This window comes from Adiantum capillus-veneris, chromosome 3, assembly GCF_014529385.1.
Source record: "Adiantum capillus-veneris isolate H3 chromosome 3, ASM1452938v2, whole genome shotgun sequence".
NCBI classification, from domain to species: Eukaryota; Viridiplantae; Streptophyta; class Polypodiopsida; order Polypodiales; family Pteridaceae; genus Adiantum; species Adiantum capillus-veneris.
In genome coordinates this window covers 152,007,595-152,032,877 of record NC_140933.1, presented here as the reverse complement: position 1 = coordinate 152,032,877, position 25,283 = coordinate 152,007,595, and the positions used below count along the sequence as shown (strand labels likewise).

At 46.1% G+C, this 25,283-nt stretch overlaps 1 protein-coding gene across 2 annotated transcripts in view; it reads left to right on the top strand.

The window, feature by feature from the left end:
* NRPC2 (nuclear RNA polymerase C2) overlaps positions 1-25,283 on the top strand; it is a 259,266-nt gene that overhangs the window by 205,437 nt on the left and 28,546 nt on the right. For both annotated transcript variants that reach the window (XM_086509417.1, XM_086509418.1), the window contains 4 exons: positions 7,976-8,107; positions 8,191-8,235; positions 8,340-8,417; positions 8,489-8,628. In XM_086509417.1, coding sequence (XP_086365543.1) covers positions 7,976-8,107; positions 8,191-8,235; positions 8,340-8,417; positions 8,489-8,628 — 395 coding nt within the window. The remainder of the gene's footprint in view (positions 1-7,975; positions 8,108-8,190; positions 8,236-8,339; positions 8,418-8,488; positions 8,629-25,283) is intronic.

Here is a 25,283-nt window from a genome sequence, read left to right as displayed (position 1 = left end):
AAGACTTGAGAAGAGGAAAAAGGGAAAGCCGAAGAGAGCTGAGGACGAGACAGTCATATGGCTATTGGTGGGAGGGATAAAATAACCATATTTCTAAAGAGTCAGGGCAAGTGAGTGATACCACTTAAATCTTGATCCATTTACCAGTGGCAACGGAACGCCTGCCAGAGTGACTAACTGGACAGCCCCCTGTGGCAAAATTTCTTGTACCATGAATGGCCCTTGCCAGGTTGGGACCAGCTTCTTAGCTTTTTTTAGATATTTAGCTTGATAGAGTAGCACCAGTGTGCCTTGCGTTATTTTTGGCTTTCTAAGATGGCGATCATGCCACGCTTTGCGACGAAGTTGCTCGGCTTGCAGAGCCTGTGAAGCTAACGTCCTGCTTTCTTCTAATATTGAGAGACGAGAGGTTTGCGGAAGCAATTCCCGTTGTGACGCGAACACTTCCCACTCTTGCGGAACCTGAGTTGAACTCATATGGTGCAATTGCTTCTAAACCGAAAGCTAGCTGGAATGGAGTGTAGTTAGTGGTTGCCTTGAAGGAGGTGCGATAAGCCCAAACTATGCCGAGGATAGCCTGAGCCCAAGAAGTTGGATGTAGGTGACAAGCTTTCCTTAGAAGCGCGATTAGCACTTTGTTAGTGCTCTCAGCTTGCCCATTTGCTCTAGGATAGTAAAAGTAAGATTTGCGATGAAAAATCTTGTAGTTCGTGAGGAGTGTGGAGATCGGGTCGTTGACATAATGAGTACCTCGATCACTGGTGATTTCCAGAGGGCACCCAAACTTGCAAAAAATATTTTCATATAAAAATTTTGCGATAGTGGCGACTGTACAGTCGATGCTAGCCACCACTTCGGCCCACTTTGTTGTATAATCTGTTGCTACCAGGAGATACTTACGATTGCCGGGTTGAGCAGGTGGAGTAACTGGACCAACAAAGTCAAAGCCCCATCGCTCAAAGGGCAACCATGCCATAGATACCTGTAGAGGGCGATTGGATTGCTTGCTAGGCTTGGGCTCACATCGCTGACAGACATCACAAATCTTGACATGAGCAATAGCATCTCTAAATATATAGAGCCACCATAAGCTGGTTTGTACGATTTTTTGCGCCGTGATGTGACCAGGGTAATGGCCACCTGTAGGACCATTGTGTGTATCTTCAAGAATGTGGTCTACTTCATGAGGAGACACACACCTACGCAGCGCACCATCTGGCCCAGATTTGTAGAGCTGTCCGCCAATCAGAGTGAAGGGTCTAGACTTCAGCAAGAGTCTTCTTTTTTGCAAGGGAGAAGCATTCTCAGGATATAGGCGAGTAGAGAGCAGATGTAACACATCTCCATACCATTATGGGGTCGTGTCGACCTTAAAGAGATGACTATCCGGAAAGTCATCAACCCCAGTATCGGGCTCACCTGTATGTATGCGAGATAGATGGTCGGCCATGACGTGCCGCTTGCCTCGACTAAGAACCACTTCGATATCAAAGTCCTGGAATATTAGTAGCCACCTCCAGACTCTTCCTGCAACTTGGGGTTTATCCAGAAGATAGTGTAGCGCATGATGATCCGTGATGATAGTGAAGTGAACCCCTAACAAGTAATGACGAAACTTTTGTAAAGAATACACCACAGCTAAACCTTCCCTTTCTGTGGTGCTGTAGTTGCGCTCTGCTTTGGTGAGCAGGCGACTTGCATAGTGAACAGGGCGATCAAGGTTCTACTCCTTACTTAGGCTGAGTCAGCACAGCACCCACAGCCAGTTGACTTGCGTTAGTATGCACATGAAAAGGGAGAGACCAATCTGGAGCCACTAAAACAGGTGCTTCAGTGAGGCGTTTTTTGAGGTATGCAAATGCTTTAGCCTCAGGTTTTGACCATTGAAAGGGTACAGTAGCACTAGTGAGTCGGGTCAATGGTTGAGCCACCTGTGCATACATTCGTATAAACTTGCGATGATAGCCTGGCCTACAAAGCTCTAAACACCTTTCAAGGTGGTAACTTCAAGATGGCCACGATCTTCTCTAGGTCAGGTGCTAAACCTTTGGTAGACACCAGATGGCCTAGAAGTGTGCCCTCAGTGACCAAAAAATGACATTTGTCAGGTGGGATAGGCGGCTCAGGGTCGGGGTTGGATTGTATTGACAATGATTTGTGATGAACCACTGGATCCATGCCTCCTTTGAGTCGAATTGGTTGCATGGGGGAGCCAAGAGTATGTATCCACATGGCATCGTTTCCCCAATCATGAAGTGCCTCAGTATGCCGCAACCAAGGTCTACCAATAAGCAAAGGAAATCCTCCCTCCACCTGGGGAAGACTGACCACCACAAAATCCAAGCTAAATGTGAAGTCTTGTACCGTCAGAGGCACCTTATCTACTATGCCCACTGGATAGATTGTCCTCTGATCCGCCAATGTAACAGTGAATGGAGCAGGGCGGGTAGGCTGTAGACCTAAAGCCAGCATAGTAAATTCTGGCATCAGATTGATTCTAGATCCACCATCCCCTATGACGCCTGAGAAATGATGCTCAAGAATAGACATAGTGAGACGAGGAGCAACAGGATAGGAAATCATGTAGGACTCCAAGGGCTGCATAGGTAGGTGCTTGCCACTAGACCCTGCACCAGGATACAGAGACTGGATGATGGAAAGGATGTCACTTTGAAAATCTGCATCAAGTCGAAGCATGTCGTACAGTGACACTTGGTGAAAGGTGTTTTACAAGATAGACTCTGCTGTAGGCTTCTCTCTTTTGATCAGATCTTGCGCTGGTATCTTAAGCTTCTGCAAGTCCTCTACTGCTTCCATGAAAGCACCATCAATATCTGATAGAAGAGAGGTAAGTTGGCTCTTGGCACTACCTGCTGGTTTGTCAGCTACTAAGGGAGTTTGACTCATTTGTGTGATTGGAGACGAAAAAATTGGACTGCCAGGGAGGCTGAGACCAAGAACAGCTCTCCGTGCTCGCGTGAGCACACCAGCCGGCTATTCCACTTGCTTCAACCCATCTCGAGAGGCAGCTACAAGAGTGGAAGGCGGGGCCTGCGGAATGGTGCTTACTGTTATGAGGTTAACCTTTGGAAATGTAAACTCCTGTTGGTTTTTGCTTGTGCTTGCAGATGTGGATGCACGTTGTTTTGGGCAGTCCTTACTATAGGGATCCTTAGCTTCAAGGCAGTGTCGGCAAGGAGAGGACCCTTCTGGCAACGGACCCATCTCGAGAGGCAGCTACAAGAGTGGAAGGCGGGGCCCTTGGAATGGTGCTTACTGTGATGAGGTTAACCTTTGGAAATGTAAACTTCTGCTGGTTTTGGCTTGTGCTTGCAGATGTGGATGCACGTTGTTTTGGGCAATCCTTAGCTTCAAGGCAGTGTCGGCAAGGAGGGGACCCTTCTGGCAACGGACATTTACTCTGATAATGTCCATACTCCCCGCACCTGTAGCACAAAATTGGCCTATTGGAGGCCGGGGTGGTCTCGGCCCTTGCTGCATGGGGCCGGAGGCTGACGTGTAGAAGCTTTGGGGAACTGAAGGAGTACTAGCATGATAAAAGCTGGGGGATGCAAAGTTGTGCATACCTTGCATAGGAGGTGTTGTTAGCAGAGGTGGCATCGGGTTTTGATGGCCATAGGGTGAAACCATGTTGGATGCAGGTGCTATTCCTTGTTGGATAGAAGGACCTAGACTCTGTTGTATTTGCCGCAATCCCTTGATATAGTAGCAATCCTTGTCTTCATGCCCAGACTTTTCGCAGAAGTGGCAATAAGCCCGAAGGGGACAGTCCCGTGGAGGATGTCTTGGAGAGCGACACGAGCTGCACCATACCATAGCTTTAGTCTCCTGTTGAGACTGAAGCTCTTCTACCTCTCTCTTGATTTGATCCAAAGCCTCCAGATGTGGTGGTTTCTCCTGTATAACAGAGATTGATTTCTCCCCTCTTGAAGGGCGCGTTGTAGTTTTAGGGCTTCAAGTTCCCTACGTAAAGAAGTCAATGGATCAGCAGGACTTTCTGAAAACACAAAGAGGGTCTCTATGTGAGGGGAGTTGCTGAACAGCCTCCTAGCCCTCTATCCTAGTAGCAGCTGCGACGAACTCCTCTAGAGTGGCGTCGGGTTGGAGACTCTCTCGGAGTTTTTGTTTGGGAAGAGCCTTCCCCACCCACTTCTTAACCATAAATTCACTGGGTTGTTGGTGGAAGCTTGGCAACCAGAGACTTGGTTTTAGTCATAAGTTCTGCAAAAGTCTCCTCTGGCTGGAGCACCATGTTAGCGAACTCATCCAAAACCTTTTCCTGGTAGTCACCTAGCCTGAATGCTACACATAACTATTGTCTTAACGTTGCCCAGGTTGGAAAATGGTTCTCTGCAAACTGGCTGTACCATTTGTCTACTAAGCCATCCAAGGTAGATGGAAAGAGTACCAGATAAAACATCTTCTCTATTAAGACCACGACCCCTATACCTCCTTGCATGGTTGGTGTATCTTCTGAAGAGTGTCCCCTGAAGGTAGGAAACTTGATGTTTACCTTGGCCAAAACACTCGCCAACGCCTCCATGGCCTCTTACTCAAGAGCCCGTTGCTCAATAGCCTGCTGTAACAAAATAGGGGAGAGCTTTACTGGGGAAGGTGACCTGGAAGATGTGGAGCCGGATGGAGGAATGGGTGATGTCGTATGTATGGGTGATGAGGTTGATGGACTTCTACTAAATACCAAGGGTCTTCTTCTGTTGTAGTACTTCAGAGGGCTCAGTAGTGCGCTTGGACGCTCTAATGACCGCCTTGTATGTGTCATGCAGCGACCACAAACCCAACCAAGCTTTGGGCAAGAAGACCTTTAACTGCTTTAACTGGCTGAAGACAGGTCTAGACTCTACTAGACCAGGCAAGTGACTAGACCCAAGACCGGGGACAAGGAGGACTGGACCAGGAAGAGGAGGGACTAGACCAGGACGAGGAAGGACTAGACCAGGGACGAGGGCTGGTTGGACCAGGGCGAGAGAGGACCAGACCAGCAGACTACACAGTGCAAGGCAAAATAGGCTAAGCTAGGTAAAAACCAACTAGCTTCACGATTTGTATCTCAACGGAGAGTGAGACTCATTACTCAAAACGACGACACCGGACCATATATCTAGAAGATGATGATCATGACCCTACAGCTACTCCTCATATGTACAACCATAAAGAGCCACCAACGGCTCATAAATGTCAGCCATCTAATCTATCTCCAAACTGAATGGTGGTGACCTAGCCACGATGTCCACTAGACCAGTCCGTATCTCTGCTGCCACGTGTCATTGCCCAGCCCAGAGAGTCCGTCCAATGTGAACCAACCGAGACCAATTGTACTAATTGTGTCCTGTAAAGTGACATTGTAGCCTGCTACAGAGGCCCTTAAAGACCTTCCATCAGATGGATTTTCACAGAGATGTGCAGAGTTGGCCTCAGCAGGAGACTGGAGGATCGTTTTGCTGTGAGCTTGCTTCGCTCCTGGGAGCAGCTGCGAAGAGGCCAGGAGCAGCACCAGCCCACTTGCACGGAGGAGCTCCTGAGACAGCCCCTTGTTTAGAACCCCATGGTCAACACTTAGAGAGGCCACTTGGTTGGTAGTAGGCCTCATGTTGCTTGGGGTCCCATGACCGAGGGTCCAACACGCACTAAAGGTGATTGGCTACAGTTCTCAGGTTTGTCAGAGGAGCTTGAGAGCATTCAACTACAGGGCATGAGAGGGGTGTAGAGCATGTGCCAGGACATCACAAAGGCAGTACTAGCTCAGTGGCTTACACCTTTCGAGTCAGTAGCGCCCAGCGCCCAATGCCCGAATGGATGGGGGCCTTCACGCGACTGGAGGTCCTCATCACAGTTCGGGCTTGCTCAAAGACTGTACCTTCCATGTTTTTCGAGCTACAGGGCGAGGGTCAATTACACAGTCTCAATAGAGGCCCCACAGGTTGCAGAGTGTTGTTTTCACAGGATCCGAGTTGTGGGCATTTGTGGGAGGACTTGTGTCATAGATCCCGACCCAGCAGTTCTCGAGACAGGCCACTGGAAGTTGTGGGCTTGGGAGAGCTGTCCACTGGCACGAGTGCAGTGGGATCGTGGAGAGTGGTTTTGGAGGGACCCTTTCTTTGAGTACACTGTTCGACTGGGACGTCACATACTGGCAGCACGGGGAGAGGCTCATCCTGCTGCAGCACCTTATTGATACGAGGAGGGTCTCACAGGTGAGTTCTTGTCAGCTTTTGGGGGGAGGCTGTGGGACGCTAGATAGCCACGGCGAGTCACGTCGTTCGAGTGGCTGGTTGCACATAGAGCTACAGTAGTGGGGAGTTGGCTTGTACATAGTGGCCTCTCGGCAGCATGTGCAGCTTGTGACCACCCTTTGGAGAGTCAGTGTCACTGTCTTTGGGACTGCCCTATGGCACAACAGGTTTGGCTTCGGGTCCTTCCGCTGATGCCAGCTCTTTCCACAGCATGGCAGTACACTTGGGGTGCAACTGCTTGGTCCACTCTCACGGGCCCTGCATTACAGTTCAGCTATCCTCCACCAGCAACATGATAGTGATACAGGGAGGTCGATCTCCTACGGAGCTTACTCCGTAGGAGTGGTGCAGCGAGAGAGAGGTGTGCTGGGAGCTTGTCTGTGGCCTAACACTCTGGTTCATCTGGCGGGCCCACTGCTACTGCATCTCTGAGGCTCGCCTTGCGCCACCAGCGGAGATTGTTCGAGATTTTTGGCTGGAGCTGATCCATACTCTCAGGAGACAGTTCGAGAGACTTCAGGGCAGCTCCGACTGCATGCGGGAGCATAGAGAGGCATTATTTCGACTCTGGCGCCCTGGGCCTTTCTTCACCATGGTCCAGGGTGTGCTCAGATGGCACTACCGTCCACTTGTGTGGTTTTTCCCTCCTCCCATCTCCTGATTTAGCCCTCATTGTATGTATGCTGTTTTTCCAATGGGAGAGTCTCCCCTTATGATTGTTGTAGCCCTCCCTAGTAGAGGTGGTTGCAGCCCTATGGGCAGTTTCATTAATTAATAGAAGGATCTTTTTCTTGGAAAAAAAATTTACAAAATGTGAACTGGGAATGGGAACTCGAACGGGGAAGAATTAACATTCCCTGTGATGACATACTCACAGCTTTCACATGGAACAGGGAATGTCAAAAGGGAACGCGGAAGGGGGGACGGGGATCCTAGAAATGTCCATTCCCATTTTGCTATGGTTTTCGTCCCGCAGTTTTCTTTTCTTTATCTGTAATGTTTTGTCTCTGTTTTTTACCTTCCCCTGTTTTGGGGGTGATTTCTGTGATTTGGGAAGCAGTACAGTAATGCGTCTCTCTTTCCTCGTCCCCTCTGCCCTCCTATCTCCAATCTTTTCTTGCAAGATGGACATTTTTATTTAACTTTGTCCTTCTGCCAGTCCATCTTTATGCACGGCTGATGAAACTTGCCACAACAGCTCCGTGCTCCATTGGTTTTTAAAAGCTGGCGGTGGTGTTCCTTTGGAGGTGTTTAAGTATTCTTCGATGTCGTCTTCTGTGATTCGGGATTTGATGTAATTTCTGTTGGTTTGCTGTGGAGATTGCAATCCAGTGCTGGTTCGGATGGTAGGAGGTCGATGTCTTGGACATTGATGATGTTGCTGGCTGCTTAGGTTGGAATGCAATCTTGTTGCCTTTTCTACCATCTCACAGCATGGTACTAGTAAACCTTCTGGAAGTTCCTTCTACTCATGAGAACTGTTTGCCTTGCCTTGAGTCACGAGATTTTAAAGTCTTTCAATAGAACAGCCTTATCTGTTTGCAAGTGAAAGAGGTCAAACAGTTTCTGTTCATGGATCATGTTTGTAGTATGTACTGTCTGGTGCAAATCAATGCTGCAAATTTGATACTTCTGGTTTATCCTGAGTTGAAAGAGATTAGAACCTTGCCAATGTTTTAAGGTTGAACTTGTTGTAACTGTAGATCGCTCTTTATGAAGGGGAAGCTACATCGCAGACCACTCACATTGAAATTGAACCGTTCACTATTTTGGGTGTTTGTGCTGGCCTAATTCCATTTCCTCACCATAATCAATCACCTCGTAACACGTATCAGGTATAGGTGGAATTCTAAATTGACTTGACTATATTCTTCTGGAATCATGGACTGCTCTAGACTCAAGTGATTGATATCTGCAGTGCGCTATGGGCAAGCAAGCTATGGGGAATATTGCCTATAACCAGGTACTTTATTGAAAAGAACGAAAAAATCAGTTCTGTTGATCTTTGAGTACTTGGATCAATTTAATTGTTAGTTTTACATGTGGGCACTTTATTTGGATGTGTAGTTGGGGAGAATGGATACGCTTCTTTATCTATTAGTCTATCCTCAGCGCCCTCTCCTTACAACTCGGACTATTGAGTTGGTAAGACTGTCAGGTTTTACTACAAAATTTTGAGCTTTAGCTTTCCTATTTAAGCACAATTTTGTTTGCAGGTGAAATATGACAAACTTGGAGCAGGCCAAAATGCTACTGTAGCTGTCATGAGCTACAGTGGATATGATATTGAAGATGCAATTGTTATGAATAAGTCTTCTCTAGATAGGGGGTTTGGAAGGTGCATTGTCATGAAAAAGTAAGCTATGAACAATATGTTCTACGAACTAAACATAAATGCATGAGCAATGTTTGTTTGGGCATATGTATGATTTGTACTAGCATGTATAAGTGGCTGGGTGGGCATGTGGATAGGAGGAAGAAAAGAAAAGAAAAGGAAAAACTTGGATAGGAAGATTTTTGCATTCAAGTTTTTGTCAATGTCTAGACTGTTGGAATACTGCATTAAGGTTATGCCAACTTGCTATGGGTATAGGAAAGAGAGGATGGAAAACAAGTTGTAGGAAGCATAAAGACATGGAACGGGCAACGACCAAAGGAGAGGAACAGGAATGGGGGAGAAAAAGGGCAAAGGTGTAAGGCTCGATTACAGCGGATAATGATTAGTCGCATTCATGATTTAAACATTAAGTTAACGTGCTAATTAAAAATGACGTGAGCAATCAAAGTGCAAAATAATACAAAATAGGTAGATTGATTGATAAGATACGTTAATTTGTACAATGAGTTGTGTGCTTATATAGCACTATGAGAGTGTAGCCTCAATCCACATGTCCTAGTACATGGCATAGGAGGTGGCACTCTTAGGTAGTGCCATATAGGTGGCACATGGGTAGTCATGCAAAGTGTAAGGTTGCTTCCCACTAGAGTGTGTGAGAGTAGCACCATAAAGGGTTGTTCACATAGGCATAGGATGGAAGTAGGATTAAAACCCTAACAAGAGGTAGGAAGCCTAGAGGAGATTTTAAAAATGGAGATTCTTTTGAGCGCTAGGCTGTTATGTCCACATGGTTCCAGAAATGCCCAAAAAGTGATGAACATTACCCGCATAACCCTTTTAAACTTTTGGTTGGCCCCTTTTCAAACTCAGAATGGGACTTCGATAACTGGCATGTCTTCGGAACGCATTCCCTGAATGAAACACAAATTGAAACAGCATAGGGCGGTAATGGCATTTTCGGATCAGCCTCTGGCTGGAACGCATTCCGGACACGACGAGGGCCTGGAACAGGCATTCCGTGTTTCTATGGCAGGGAGAATGAAGAGAGACAAAGTTACAATTATGAGCTGAGATACATTCATAAGTTTGTTCTTAACTAGACTTAAAGCGGAAAATATCCTAGAATATAGATATTTGGCAAAGTTCAGTTGGGGTCAAGATAAGTAGATAGATAGGATAGGTGGGTAAACAAGCATGTAGAAAATGAAATGGAATGAAATGTTATATTAAGTGTCTTCAAAAGGCCAAAATGACCTATGAGACCAAACTGATACAATCCTGGTGGATCCGACAATGTTTGGCTACAAAATAAAATGAAGTAAAATAGAAGGATGTCTGGCATTAGGTGTTGTCTGAGGATGTACTGCATTTGTCGCCGAAGAGCATCGTCGATGTCCGCCTCTCTAAATAGTCATATTGGACATCTCCCGTGTCGTGCTAGAATAGTCTTGATCCTCTAATGGAGTCTCTATCGATGTCATGTTGGCCCTCGTAGATGTGGGCGTCTAGCTCTCCCAAGCTCAATGGCTCTGTCAATCAATATACCTCTGGTATAGGTGGACTCTGAAGTTTTCTTGCTCATTCGATTTCCGAGTCTCTACTCTAAAGAAGTCAGTGATCTCTCTTTGTGAATGTCTCCCACTATCTAATCTCCTCAAGAGAGATATCCTTTGTTCTCTCATGCATATTGTGCTTGTGAAGGTGGATTTTAAAACCCACCGTGTGGAGGCGCGCTTTGTTTGAGATTGAGTTTTTTATGGAACCTTTTATGCTGTTAGTGGACAGATGCGTGGGGTTGGCATTTAGAAGTAAACCTCCTATCCTTCATTGGATTTTGATGCCTCTACCACAAATCTCGAGATACAATCACTCTAATCCTGTATGTCTTTTGCATGAGAACTTTTGCCCTGTGATTCTCCCTTCTTGCTCATTGCTCATTGGCATCCGTGGACATCCGTGTACCATATTGACCTTTTCCGATTGACATATTCTGTCTATTATATGGGACTTTTCAAGCACGCTCTACATCGCGAAGACACTGGTAGAGTCTTCCTTCGAGAGATGGCTTCTTCCTACCTAGCAATTCTACTTAACTTGTTCTCTATGTCCTAGCTACCTTGTCACCCCTTTTGAAATATTGCATTGTTGCAGGCCTAGTAGTGGAGGAGCTTTTGTTAAAAAGTGATGACGTGACAACCATGAAACTCGCCTTTGGATACACCACAAGGTTATTACTGTTAATTAACACTTTGCATAATAGATAAATATTAATTTTCGGCTAGAGATAGAGAGAGAGATATATATGTGTGTAAAGACATAGCATGAGAGATGCGTATAGATAAGGATAACTTGAGAGACTGAGAGAGACAGATTAGAGAGTAAGGGAGAGAAGATTGAGAGTGACGCAACATTGACCCGAAATGGCCAGACCCCTTCAGAGAAATATGTTTATTCCTTCAGAATTAAGCTCCCTTTAATGAAAAGGGCCTATGGGAAATCATACGAGGTAATGAAGCTAGACCACAGACCCTAGAGAGTTATATCGAGGCAGAACTTAAAAACCAAGGCCCTATGGATTATCGGTGAGAATGTGTATGCCACACATCCACCATTGAAGGGAGCAGGGCGTGTAGGCTGTAGATCAAGAGCTAACACAGTGAACTCAGGCATCAGATTGATGCGAGATCCACCATCCACTATCAATCATGAGAAGTGCCGCCCCAAGACGGACAAGGTGAGACGAGGGCTTCTATAATCAGTGGACGGGAGCAGCGGGATGAGATATCATATATGTCAGGAGGACGTGGCAATTGTTAACTATGTCACGAGGACGGGGCATCTGCTAACCGTAGTTGTTGCTTTCTTTCCAATGATTTTTGTTTTATTTTTGAGACCCTCTTTTTGAAGTTGCAAATGGTCGGACATTGTATGGCCAATGTGAACGGTGGTTTCACCCGCAGACGGGAAGTGGGTCGGCACTGGAATTCGTATAGTAAGAGGATGTCTAGGCTCAGTTCAAGATCATGTAGGTCCCCCTGTCGCACTGAGCAAGTTGGTGGATACTAGGAAGTGAACTCAATAAAGGCATAAAGCCAAGGTGGGGTCACCAAAGGAAAGTACCCAACAGTTGGGCCACATTGCATTTTTGGATGCGGTCCCAATGTTGATAGATGGTCAGAAGACCAGTGGGAGCCCAACGAAGCATCTCCTAAAAATTTAGGAAACTGCTATTTTGGGCCATGAAATCTATTCGCGTCATTACCTCCGGAATGACAAGGGGAACATTTTAGAACTCTGTTGCAAAGTCAACTGGGCAACCAGTCGGGAAATTTTTAAGCAGCAAACACGAAACGGGAAATGCCTTGTAAATGTGTCGAGTGGCACTCTCTGGTGGACTTGCCTCATGCAGAAGAGGGGGCGCTCATTTTCTAGCTGGGGGAGACTTCATTTGCAGCTTGCCACAGGTTAAGAGCTATGGACTGCAAGCTTTCTCTCTGAGGTACAGTGTGGTGCAAGAAGTCATGTCCTGCACACCTTACACTGCTCTCTCTCTTCTCTACGTGCAGTAATGTGATGCCCCAGAAGAGGGCTCTTCATTTGACTCATGTACAGCTGTGTGGTTACATGCGTTTTTACTGAAGCAAGAGCCTCTCTGAGCACGAACAGGAGTAGCTAATCGCTACTCCAAAAGCAAGCACCAGTGAGGGTGATAACCGCACCGTACAGGTGCAATTTCAGCGCTGGTTATGCGTTGTATTTTGACTGTTTTTCAGCCATATGGATGCCAGAACCATTGGGAACAGTGCCCCACTGCTAGAGGACAATTCAGGGACTGTTTAGGGCTGAAAACAGGGCAAAAACCAGTAAATACAGTGTGCTGAATTTACTGTTTTTGGACAGAAATCATAGGGTTTATGCCAGTGGAAGTGAGTTCCAGCAGGGGAATCGGTTTCCGGCAAGTTTTTGGGTTGTTATGTTGCCGAACTTTTGCGAGAACAGGTGGTATCTAGCTTGATATAGGAAAAGAATTCCCAGCACTCTTCTTTGTAATTACCCTCTTAAAGAATAAGAAATACCGAAAGGGGCGCCAATTTTGGGGCCTACAGGTTGTCGGCGTCTGCTCGGAGCATTCTAGCTTCCGAGCCATGTGTGTGCTTAAGTGCTAATTCCCGTCGCAGGTTACCTTTGCAAAGTTCTCTCTGTGTATGTCTAAAGTAAAGAATTTCGGGTGAAAGCCAAAGCCTACCGCCCCACGGACTGGTTTCAAGGTTCTGTTGCCGGGACATCAATCACTTTTTCCTCAAGTAGTGAGCCTCGGTTGTTTTGGGTAAAGACACAAAGTACAAGAACATGGGATTACACTATGGCCGACAAAGGGAAGGGCATTATGGAAGAGGGCTCCTCTTCGAAGGACAGACAAGAAATTCCTATGGTATTCGAGATTGGTGAGAGCTCACGGCCACGTCAATCTGTACCTCCTGTTGATGTGAATGTCCCTCTAGTACAGGGCTTTATGACTAGGCAACTCGAGGATGATGCGTTCAGGACTCAATTAGTTGCCGGCGTGAATGTGTTTTCGCAACTGGTGCAGAACCCAAGATTTATGGATTTCTTGCAAGCGCCACCAGTGCCACAGCAAAATAGGCAACCTACATCGCGAACAGAGCTTGTTGAGGCTCAAGCCCAAGTACTTCATGTGTCTCAGCAGGATAGGGAACACTCGCATGTTGCGGAGTCGGGGGCTCCAAAATAGGTTCCTCCCGTCCTTGAACAGGTGGTTAGGACGCCTATTCCACAGGCTATGCCAGTTCAGCCCACCACCTTTCAGAGCCCGCATGCTGTCTTGAATGGACAGGGAATTGGTTACCAGGCAAGGCATCTAGTTTTTCCACCACCCACGGTACATCCTGGGTATTTCAAGGGTGGATCTGTGTTCCAGAGTATGGTTGGTTATGCGCCTGGAAGTCAGCCGTACATGCTAGGAACAATGTTTGGGGGTATGCAAGGCATGATGCCAAACCCCATGTATGGTAAGCATCGGCATGCAGCAAGGTTTTCAGAGCAACCATAGCCAGTTTGGGGTGCCACAAGCTCATTTTGGCATTGTTGTTTCTTATGGACAGGAGTCAGATATGGCACCAATGACGCAAAATGTTAATGGCCAAGAAGTGTCGATGATGCCTACTACAGTGCCCATGTTGCAAACTATTCCTTATGACAATGTGGGTGCACTGGAAAAGCCGAAAGCTTACAAAGAAGGTGGTGCAGCTATAAAGTTCGACACTTTCAGTGGCTTCGAGGATAATGCAAAGGCTCTCACTTTCCTCGAGCAGTTTGATACAGCTTATGCAGGTGGGAATTTTACAGAGGTCTCTAAGGTCAGGAAAGCTGCCACTTTCTTGAAGGACAATGCGCTTACATGGTGAACGACATTGTTAATGCAAGGACAGACACTCGCCACTTGGGTTTACTTCAAGTAAATGTTTGCATCTGCTTGCCTGACAAATGAATTTGAAGCCGACGTCATGACAAATTACTTCGTCTACATGCAAGAGCTTGCTAGAGTACAATCGGAGGTTTTGTACACATTTGTGCCATTGACAGAGCAGATAGGGAAGTATTGGTGTGGGCTGCCTAAAGGGCTTTGGGACTACTGTACCAAGAACAGAGTGGCTACCCTCACTCATCTTATGGAAGTTGCTAACATTGGTCTTGCCTTGTTGAAAAGAGAGGACAGTGGGTTTCCAAGCAACAAGAAAGGAGGGCAGTAAAAGAAAAATTCAGCGAAGAAGTTCTTTCTGAAAACGGCTCCTGAAGCGTCACAGGGGTCAGAAAAGGCCACCAAAGACAAGGATTCAGCCGGGACTTCTGGAGCGCAGGCAAAGAAACAGAAAAGGAAGCCTTTTGTGCTCAAGTCGCTCGAGGAAAAGAAGGTCCTAATGGTTGAAAACAAATGCTTTATATGCGAGCAGCCTGGTCACTTTGCTACCAATCGTCCACAAAGGAAAAGACCAGCTGACTCAGATGATAAAGAAGACCAGAAAGGCAAGAAGCTTAAACCCACGGCAGATTTGGCGCCAGACATGGTGGTTGACAGACCCAGTACAGATGCCAGCGAGTTATGTAGAGCATGGGGTAAAGTTAGAGATCAGACGACACTCATCTTCTTTGATCCAGGTGCCAAAGCAAACTTTATCTCACCAGAGTTAGCTATGAAGCTAGGCATCAAAGCTGAAGAGATGGTGTACACGGCAGAGGCAGGGTTGGCATGTCCTGGCCACTCAGAGTGTACTCCCATTATTGGAAAGCTGCGTCTGCATATTCAGTCATATGTAGACACAAAAGAGTTCTATATCATGCCATTGGAAGGGTACGATGCGCTACTTGGAATTTCGTGGATGTTCAGAGTACATGGCGTGCTGGATGCCTTTGGCAAGACGATCACCCTTCAGCATAGGGACAAAACTCATGTTTTGGATAAAGCTCAAAGGGGAGTCTGTCCCTATTGTATCTGCCTTGGCTATCACTTCTGTAAAGAAGAATCATCTTTCTATGTACTTGATTTTTGCACATGATGTCTCAGATAATTCTCAGTCAAATTTATCTGTGTTAGATAAAGGAAGGTGAACATTTTTGCAAGAGTTTAGTGACTATTTTTCTGATTCATTACCGTTGCAATTTCTGCCAGAGAGACCTGAGGATCATCGGATAGATTTGTGCCATGGTGTAGCCCACCAAATAGACCTCCCTACAGGGTTAGCGCGGCATAGCAGAAAGAGATTATGGGCCAGGTTGAGGAGTTATTAGAGAAGGGGCTGATTCAGCCTAGTTCTTCACCCTTTTGCTCCCCAATGCTCCTAGTGTAGAAAAAGGATGGCTCATGGCACATGTGTATTGATTACCGTGCGTTGAATAAGAATACCATCAAGAATAGGTTTCCTATTCCTAGAATTGATTATATTCTCGATCGTTTAAAGGGTGCTGCAATTTTCAGAAGGATAGACCTAAAGAGTGGGTACCATCAGATTCATATAAGGCCAAAGGATGTGCACAAGACTACGTTTAGAATGGCATTTGGTCTTTATGAGTTTCTAGTGATGTCGTTTGGGCTAACAAATTCTCCTACCACGTTCAACATAATGATGGACCGGATGTTCCGCTCGCATCAACAGTTTGTTGGGACGTTCTTCACTGACATGATAGTCTATTCAAAGAATGAAGAGAAGCATAGACGTCACTTGACCATTGTGTTTGAAGAGCTGCGCAGTCACAGGCTACTTGTCAATCCTAAAAAAAGTGAATTCTTCCTGGAAGAGATCCACTTTCTTGGCCACATAGTCTCAAAGGATGGTGTCAGAATGGATCCCGCAAAGGTCGAAGCTATTAAGACATGGCCACACTTAAAGACTGTGCACGATGTCAGAAGCTTCTTGGGATTGTGTTCCTACTATATAGAAAGTTTATCAGGAATTTTGCAGAGATAGCATCGCCTCTTCACGCTTTGCAAAAGAAAGAGGTCACTTTCAGATGGACCCAAAAAGAGATTTCAGCTTTTAGTCTTTTAAAGGAAAAGTTGACTTCAAATCCAGTAATCGTTTTGCCAGATCCAGTAATTCCAGTAATCGGAGCACTGCTAATGCAAGATGGACGGGTAGTAGCTTATGAAAGCCGAATTTTGCAAGGGCCAAAGAGGACTATGCAAGTCTATGAGAAAGAGCTCTTGGCCGTGATTCATGCGCTTTCTAGCTGGAAGCACTACCTCCTAGGTGCTGATTTTGTTGTCCACATAGACCATAAGACCTTGCGATACTTCTTGACACAGTCAAAGTTATCCGAAAAGCATATGCGATGGGCAAACATTCTTTTTGTGTTCCACTTCCAGATTATGCACGTGGAAGGCAAGAGAATGTTGTGGCTGATGCGTCATCAAGGAAGCCACAAATTTCAGTTGTGTCAATTCCTTATCATCATGAGCTTGATGACATGAAGGAACAATATGCTACTGATAAAGATTTTGCAGGGATCTTTGATCAGTTGCAAGAGGGGCAACATCATGAGCAATACCTCCTTAGAGATGATTTTATGATGATGCATGGCAGACTTTCTGTCACTAGGCCATTGCGACATAAGGTCATGGAAGAGAGTCATGTACCACCGTATGCAGAGCTTCGTGGTATTGATGCAATAGTTAAAGCGGTAGAGACATTCTTCTATTGGCCTACCTTGAGGAGAGATGTGGATGCCTTTGTGCGAGCATGCATGATTTGCCAAAAGGTCAAGTTTGACAGGCAAAAGGCACCAGGGCTGTTACAACCACTGCCGATTCCGGATAAGCCATGGGAAAGCATTGCTATGGACTTTATCTTTGATATTCTAAAAATGCCAACAGGGAATGATGGTATATGGACAATTATCTGCAGGTTCAGGAAGCAAGCCCATTTTATCCCTGTTAGGAAGAAGATAAAATCTGATCAGATGGCACGCTTGTTCATGTACAATGTGTTTAAGTACCATGGTATGCCACAATCGATTGTCAGTGATCGTGATCCTTGCATGACAAGTTTGTTTTGGAGAGGATTGTTTGAGAACATGGGCACTACGCTCAAGTTCTCGTCTTCGATTTTAAAAGCGCGAAGCAGAGGCTACCAAGAGATGTGCCCGGTGAAGGAGTGTAGGATTGGGCTGGGTAGAGCCAGGCACAGATGGAGGAAGGGGGTAGCGCTAGGGATCGAAAGTGCAGAGAGAGAGAGAGGCTCGTACGGTTTTTGGAAAACTCACATATGTTGAGTTGTGGGTTTTCCACTTTTATTATAAGTAACTTTAAAAAATGTGTCCAAGTTCAATGTGAACGTGGACAAAGTATAAAAATGTACATAAGGGGTTATTTAGGGCCTTTAACCCAACAACCTCCCACTTAAAGGCATAAATGACGCCTTTAAGTTAACCAACTCCCACCAGCTGTATGCAATGCTCGTGTTGAGCCTTAGCAAGACTCTTGGTGAGAACATCTGCAAGGTTATGCTGTGTATGGATCTTAGTCAAAAGTGACTAGACCATCCTCCAATACCTGACGTATGAAGTGGTACCGCACATCTGTGTGTTTGGTACACGCATGAAACATGGCATTTTTTGCTAAATAGACAACACTTTGGCTATCACATCCCAACACGGGAGTATGAGCAGGCGTGCCAAGTTCTTTTGTAAGTCTGCCCAACCAAATGGCTTCCTTTGAAGCTTCTGTGGCTGAAATGTATTAAGCCTCAGTAGTACTCAATGCCACAATTTTCTGTAACCTAGAACACCAAGAGAGTGCACCACCAGCAATAGCAAATACATATCCACTGGTAATTTCCTGGTATCCATGTCATTTGCCATGTCGGCATCACAATATCCCTGCAACTTTAAGTCACTTTTACCATAACAAATACACTTTGATTGTGTACCTTGCAAATATCTCAGAATGCATTTGACAGCTTCCCACAATGCGCTTTGTCAGGATTCGACATGTATCAACTAACAACTCCCAATGCATGAGAAATGTAGGGGCGAGTGACAACCATAGCGAACCACAAGCTGATGCATAAGGGATTCCCTTTATTGCTTTCAGTGCCACCTTATCCTTTGGGCAATCTGCTTTGCTAAGCTTGGTGTATGGAGGTAAAGGTACTCCAAGAGGTTTAGCATTAGCCATATTAAATCTCTCAAGTACTTTTGCAATGTACTTTTCTTGAGATAAAAACAGCAATTTCAGCTTTTTCTCTCTTTTAATACGCATGCCCAAAATATGCTCTGCATCATCCAAATTCTTCATAGCAAATGCTGAATTTAGCTTACGCTTCAGAGCATCGAGACTAGTCTTATGTTTCCCGGCAAGCAGCATGTCATCAACATAGAGAACAAGTATGATGGGGCTATCATCTTCATCCCTTTTCGTATACAAACAATGATCTGCATGGCTGCGTTTAAAGACTTGACATAGCATAAAAGTGTGAAACTTCTTATACCACTGCCGTGATGATTGTCTCAAACCATACAGAGCCCTTTTCAGTTTGCATACTAGTTCCTCGCGTGTAGGAACTACAAAACCCTCAGGTTGTTCCATGTATATGTCCTCCTCAATCTCACCATGCAAAAACGTTGTCTTTACATCCATTTGATTCAATTCCAAATCAAGCACCGCAACGAGAGCAAAAAGGACATTAATGTTGTAAGCTTTACAACAGGGGAAAAGATTTGTTGAAGATCAATTCCTTTTTTTTGTGCATATCCTTTTGCAACCAATCTTGCCTTGTACTTGGGTTTTTCATCCACAATCTTGCCTTGTACTTGGGTTTTTCATCCACAATCTTAATCTGGTACACCCTTTTGTTAGGAAGAGCCTTTCTCCCTTTAGGCAATGGCACAAGATCCCAAGACGGGAAGTGGGTCGGCACTAGAATTCGTATAGCAAGACGATGTCTAGGCTCAGTTCAAGATCATTTAGGTCCCCCAGTCGCACTGAGCAAGTTGGTGGATACTAGGAAGTGAACTCCCTAAAGGCATAAAGCCAAGGTGGGGTCAGCAAAGGAAAGTACCCGACAGTTGGGCCACGTTGCATTTTTGGATGCGTCCCAATGGGGGTAGATGGTCAGAAGACCAGTGGGAGCCCAACGGAAGCATCTCCTAAAAATAAGGGAATTGCTATTTTGGGCCATGACATCTGTTCGCGTCATTACCTCCGGAATGACAAGGGGAACATTTTAGAACTCTGTTGCAAAGTCAATTGGGCAACCAGTCGGGAGATTTTTAAGCAGCAAGCACAAAACGGGAAATGCCTTGTAAATGTGCCAAGTGGCACTCTCTGGTGGACTTGCCTCATGCAGAAGAGGGGGTGCTCGTTTTCTAGCTGGGAGAGACTTCATTTGCAGCTTGCCACATGTTAAGAGCTATTGACTGCAAGCTTTCCCTTTCATGTACAGTGTGGTGCAAGAAGTCATGTCCTGCACACCTCACACTACTCTCTCTCTTCCCTACATGCAGTAATGTGATGCCCCACAAGAGGGCTCTTCATTTGACTCATGTACACCTGTGTGGTTACATACGTTTTTGTTGAGGCAAGATCCTCTCTGAGCAGGAACAGGAGTAGCTAATTGCTACTCCAAAAGCAGGCATCGGTGAGGGTCATAACCTCACCGTACAGGTGCTATTTCAGCGCTGGTTATGCGCTGTATTTTGACTGTTTTTCAGCCATATGGATGCCAGAACCATTGGGAACAGTGCCCCACTGCTAGAGGACAGTTCAGGGACTGTCTAGGGCTGAAAACAGGGCAAAAACCAGTAAATACAGCCTGCTGAATTTACTGTTTTTGGGCAGAAATCATAGGGTTTATGCCGGTGGAAGTGAGTTCCAGCAGGGGAATTGGTTTCGGGCAAGTTCTTGGGCTGTCATGTGGCCGAAGTTTTGCCAGAATAGGTGGTATCTAGCTGGATACAAGAAAAGAATTCCCAGGACTCTTCTTTGTAATTACTCTCTTAAAGAATAAAGATACACCGAAAGGGGCGCCAATTTTGGTGCCTACAGGTTGTCGGCGTCTGCTCGGAGCATTCTAGCTTCCAAGCCGTGTGTGTGCTTAAGTGCTAATTCTCGTCGCAAGTTACCTTTGCAAAGTTCTCTCTGTGTGTGTCTAAAGTAAAGAATTTCGGGTGAAAGCCAAAGCCTACCACCCCACCGGCCGGTTTTAATATCAGACTGTTGGTTGCACTGGGAGGTGCCTGCCACTAGGACCTGTAAAGTGATTGAATAACTGCAAGGGTGTCACCTCTAAAACTTGCATGTAGCCGCAGCATGTCTAGAGGGACACTTGTTGGAAGATGTTCTTCAAGATTGTCTCTGCTGTAAGTTTTTCTTGTTCTACCAATGGTTTCTCTGGGTTTGTCGATCGGAAACTGCTTCCAAGAGGGCTTCGTCAATATCAAAGAGAAAAGATTTGGATTCTTCCTTGTCACTGGGTGATGGCTTGTCAACAGTTGAAGGCAAGGTATCCATTGTTGTGAGAATGTGTGGGGAAGTTGAACGTGCGGGAATGCTAAGACCGAGAGCTGCTCTCTGGGCCCGAGTGAGGACGCCCGCTTGCTCCTCGACCAACTGCATATTATCTTGAGGGGTAACCGCATGGGCAGAAGGGGGCGGTTGAGGAATGGTGCTAACTGCTATTAAGTTGAGCTTGGGAAAGGTAAACTTATTCTAGCTTTGATTTGGGTTCGAAGCCGTGGATGCACGAAGTTTAGGGCAATCCTTACTGTAGTGATCCTTCGTTTCAGGGCAATGACGGCACGGAGGGGACCCTTCAGGCAGGGAGCATTTACTTTGGCAATGACCATATTCCCCACATCTGTAGCACAAAATGGGCCGATTCAATGGGCGAATCGAAGGGCGAGGTGGTCCTTGCTCCTGGTGCATGGAGTTGGAGGTGGAAGTATAGAAGCTTTGAGGTGATGAGGGAGCATGGGTATGATAAAAGCTCTGAGAGGGAAAAGTGCTCTGCATACCTTGCTTAGGAGGAGCTGTTAGCAAAGGTGGCATGTGGTTTGGATGGCCATAGGGGGAAACCATATTGGATGCAGATGGTGGCCCTTGTTGAAGAGTAGGACCAAGACTCTGCTGTATTTGTCGCAATCCCTTGAGGTAGTAGCAATCCTTGTCCTCGTGTCCCGACTTTTCACAGAAGTGGTAGTAAACCCGAAGGGGGCATCCATGTGAAGGGTGCCCTAGAGAGCGGCATGAGCTACACCAAACCGGCTGAGACTTGAGCTCTTCTAGCTCGCGCTTAATCTGTTCCAATGCTTCGTGATGTGGAGGCTTCTCCTGTCTAAGAGAGAAGGACCTCTCCTCTTGAAGAGCTCGCTGTAACTTTAGGGCGTCCAATTTCGTGCATAAAGAAGTTAACGGATCATAAGGACTTTCCAAGACTGAGGGTGTCTCTACCTAAGGGGAGTTGGTGAACAGCTTCCCAGCTCCTTCCATCCTAGTAGCAGCCGCGACAAACTCCTCAAGAGTGGCGTCAAGTCGGAGTCTCTCTCGGAGTTTTTGCTGGGAAGTTTTGGGAAGAGCCTTCTCCACCCACTTCTTAACCATAAATTCACCCAGTTGCTGGGGAAGCTTGGCTACCAGAGACTTTGTTCTGGTAAATCTCTGCAAAAGTCTCATTTGGCTGGAGCATCAGGTTTGCCAACTCATCCTGGACCTTCTCCTGAAAGTCCCTTGGTCTGAAAGCTTCACAAAATTGTTGTCGTAAAGTGGCCCAAGTCGCAAAGTGGTTCTCTGCAAACTGGTTGTACCACTTGTCTGCTAAGCCATCCAAGGTAGATGGGAAGAGTACTAAGTAGGCATCTTCTCGGTTGAGGTCACAACCTCTGCAAAGAGAAACAAACCTTCGGGAATGGTCGTCAACATCCTCTGTGGAGAGACCCTTGAGAGTCGAAAACTTAATATTCACCTTAGCTAGAACGCTTGTGAGCTCCTCCATGGCTGTCTGTGCAAGAGCTTGTTGCATTGGAGCTTGCTGTAACACAGGGGATGAGAAGTTTATTGATGGGGTAATGTGGGAGGTGTAGAACTGGAGGTAGTGGTAGGGGAAGGTTGGGAAGGTAGGGGTAATGGGGCTGGTGGACTTCTACTTGGTACGAAGGGTTGATGCTTCCTGTGGTAATACTTCAGAGGACTTAATAGTGGGCTTTGTCGCTCTTTTTTGACTGCCTTGTATGTGTCATGCAGTAATCAAAAGCCCACCCAAGCTTTGGGCACGAAGACCTTTAACTTACTGAAAACTGGTCCAATCGCCACTAGACCAAGACGAGAGAGAGACTATACCACTTGGCTGGACCTGGACAAGAGAGACTAGACCAAGGCGAGTGACTGGACCACTTGGGTGTACCTGGACCAGAGAGACTAGACCCAACTGGCTAGACCTGGACCAGAGAGGACTAGACCCAGCCTAGAGACTGCTAGACCAAGACAAGAGACTAGACAAGCAGGTTGAAAACTAAGCAGGTTGAGGGAAAACCAGACGGGACCAAGCTCAGACCTGTGTGAACAAACCGAGTGATACAGAGAGTTAAAACCAGGTAGCTCCTCGACTCGACTTTCAATGGAGTGAGACTTCTATTGAGGTCCCACCGGGCGTGCCAAAAACGAGAGCACCTGTAGTGGAGATAATGTGTCGTGCCCTCTGTAGTGGGTGCTCCTCAGTGCAATGTGGGTGATATCTCACTTCACAAAATAAAAACACAAACACAGAAGACAAAGAACAACAGAGCAAGAACAGTATGACTCAGCAGATCATGAACAACACGAACATCAACAAACTCAAAGAAACCGATACAGACTCTGGCATGGCAGCGCACTCAGCTCCATCCCAGATCTCATATGTAATATGTATAGTGGGGGTGTCGAGACTCAACTGTGCAGGGATGGTGCAGACGTGTTGTGTACAACTCTGATGAGAGACTAGATAACTGACCACACAAAAGTAGATGATGATGCCTACCGACGATTGGAACCAACCACTCGTATGTATCTCTCAAGAGCCACCAACAGCTGGCAGATATCCCAATCCAGCTAAGCCCATCTCCTAACTGAGGTGGTGGTGATCTAGCCACGGTGTCCACTGGACCACCATCCGCAACACTTGCCACGTGTCACAGCCCAGGCAAGAGTCCTCCCAATGTGGACTCAAGCCCAACTGCAACTAACTGCTTGTCCCATGCCAGTGACACTGTAGCCTTGCTACAGAATCCACGCGAGAGAGACAAAGTGGTGGAGTTCCACTTCGAGAAGACACTGGCCCCAAACCCTGGCGCCCCTTTCGGTATTTCTTTAAGGTCTGGGAACTCTGTTCTGCTTCTCCACACGATAGAATGCTAGAGAGAGAGAGCCCACACAGCATATTTAAAGGCCCTTGGCCTATTGAAAAGCATCTCACATAAAAAATATTAGTTCTAAAAGCATCTGGTCCAAAAGCGAGCACCTTGCTTTATTTTAGGGTTTAAGCCCCTCGGAGGCCATTTTCAATAAGTTGGTCTTTGCTTCTTCTTCTTCTGCTGCTAGGGTGCAGATCCTAATCCCCTTCGTCTTCAGTGGTTTGCATGTCACTAGTTTGTGACACTTTCCCAGCTTCTTCATAATACTCCTCTTGATGGTTGTTGATATCCTTAGAGTTCTCAAGAGCTGCGGGAAATTGTTGTCCAATCTAGATCTCAGATTGTTCTACAAGAGCAATAAGCTGAGCTTTAATACCACTATAACCGACTGATGGAGTTACAAGTTACAGCAATCCTATATTGACGACATTTCTTAAAGACACACTTGAGGTGCTCAAAATGGTCTCCTCTTTTGGATGAATGTACATATAGATCATCCATAGAAACTTCTAAGAATTTTGTAAGGTATTCTTTGAGTGCATGGCTCATTAGCTTTTAGAATATTGTTTGAGTGTTTGTTAGTCTAAAAGTAGGACTCTTTATACGAATATCTTTTATTCTATGGCAAAATCCATTTTGTTGGTCTTTACGATCAATGTCAAAGATAGAGAGAAAGAGAGAGTGGGGAAAGATAGAGGGGGGGAGAGAGAGAGAGAGACAGAGATAGAGAAAGATATATATATATATGTATATATATATATATATATATATATATATATATATATATATATATATAGAGAGAGAGAGAGAGAGAAATGAAATGAAATGAAATGTTATATTAACGTCTTCAAAAGGCCAAAATGACCTTTGAGACCAGATAGTTACAATGTGGTGGAACTAATACAAAGTCAGAGTAACAAAATGACAAAATAAAAATACTATGCTATAGAATCCTAAACTGCTAGGTGTGAACTAAGCAGCTAGCTGGGATAGCTAAATCACAAGAGATCCAGCATCGGTCTCGCTGGCGGATCTCATCAATGTCCTCCATGGTAGTAGTCTGACCGGGCGTCGTGCATGTCGGGTCAAAGTAATCCGGATCGTCTGATGGAGCCTCCGTCGATGCCGTGTAGTCCTCCGCAGTCGTGGGCGTCTGGATCTCCCCATCTCGGTCGCTCGATCGATGTGCCTTTGGTGTAAGGCGACGGCTCTGATAGTAGCTCCTTCAGGTGTCCAGTGTCTGCTCTAAAGAAGTCTGTGATCTGTCTTTGACACTGCCTAGCCTGTCCTCTCGTCAGGCTCTCTCTGTGTTTGCGCAGCTCGAGCAAAAACAAACCCAAGCATCTCTGATCCTCGTACCGCATGACTCTGGAGAGTGGTCCAAATCCCTCTCTCAACAAGCAGTGGTAGCGGCCTCGTATCTCGTAGTAGACGGGGCAGTGGCATGTGTAGGGCAACTCTTTCTCAGGCTCCATGTCACACAGGGGGCATGTCCTGGCCTCTGCTGGTACTCCGCTGTATCTCCCAATCTCGATCCGTAGCTAGTGTGAAGATGTGCGTATCTGGCCAATAGCACATCGTATCCCATGAGACAAGTGGGTGTTAAAACCGGCCCTCAAGGCGGTAGACGTTAGCTTTCACCCGATTCTTTAAGACTGGATTATACGACACAAAGCAATGACTTAAAAGGAACCTGTAACTGAGACTGAAATTACACTTCAAAACAAAAGCACGGCCAGGAAGCTAGAATGCTCCCAAGCAGACCGCGACACCTA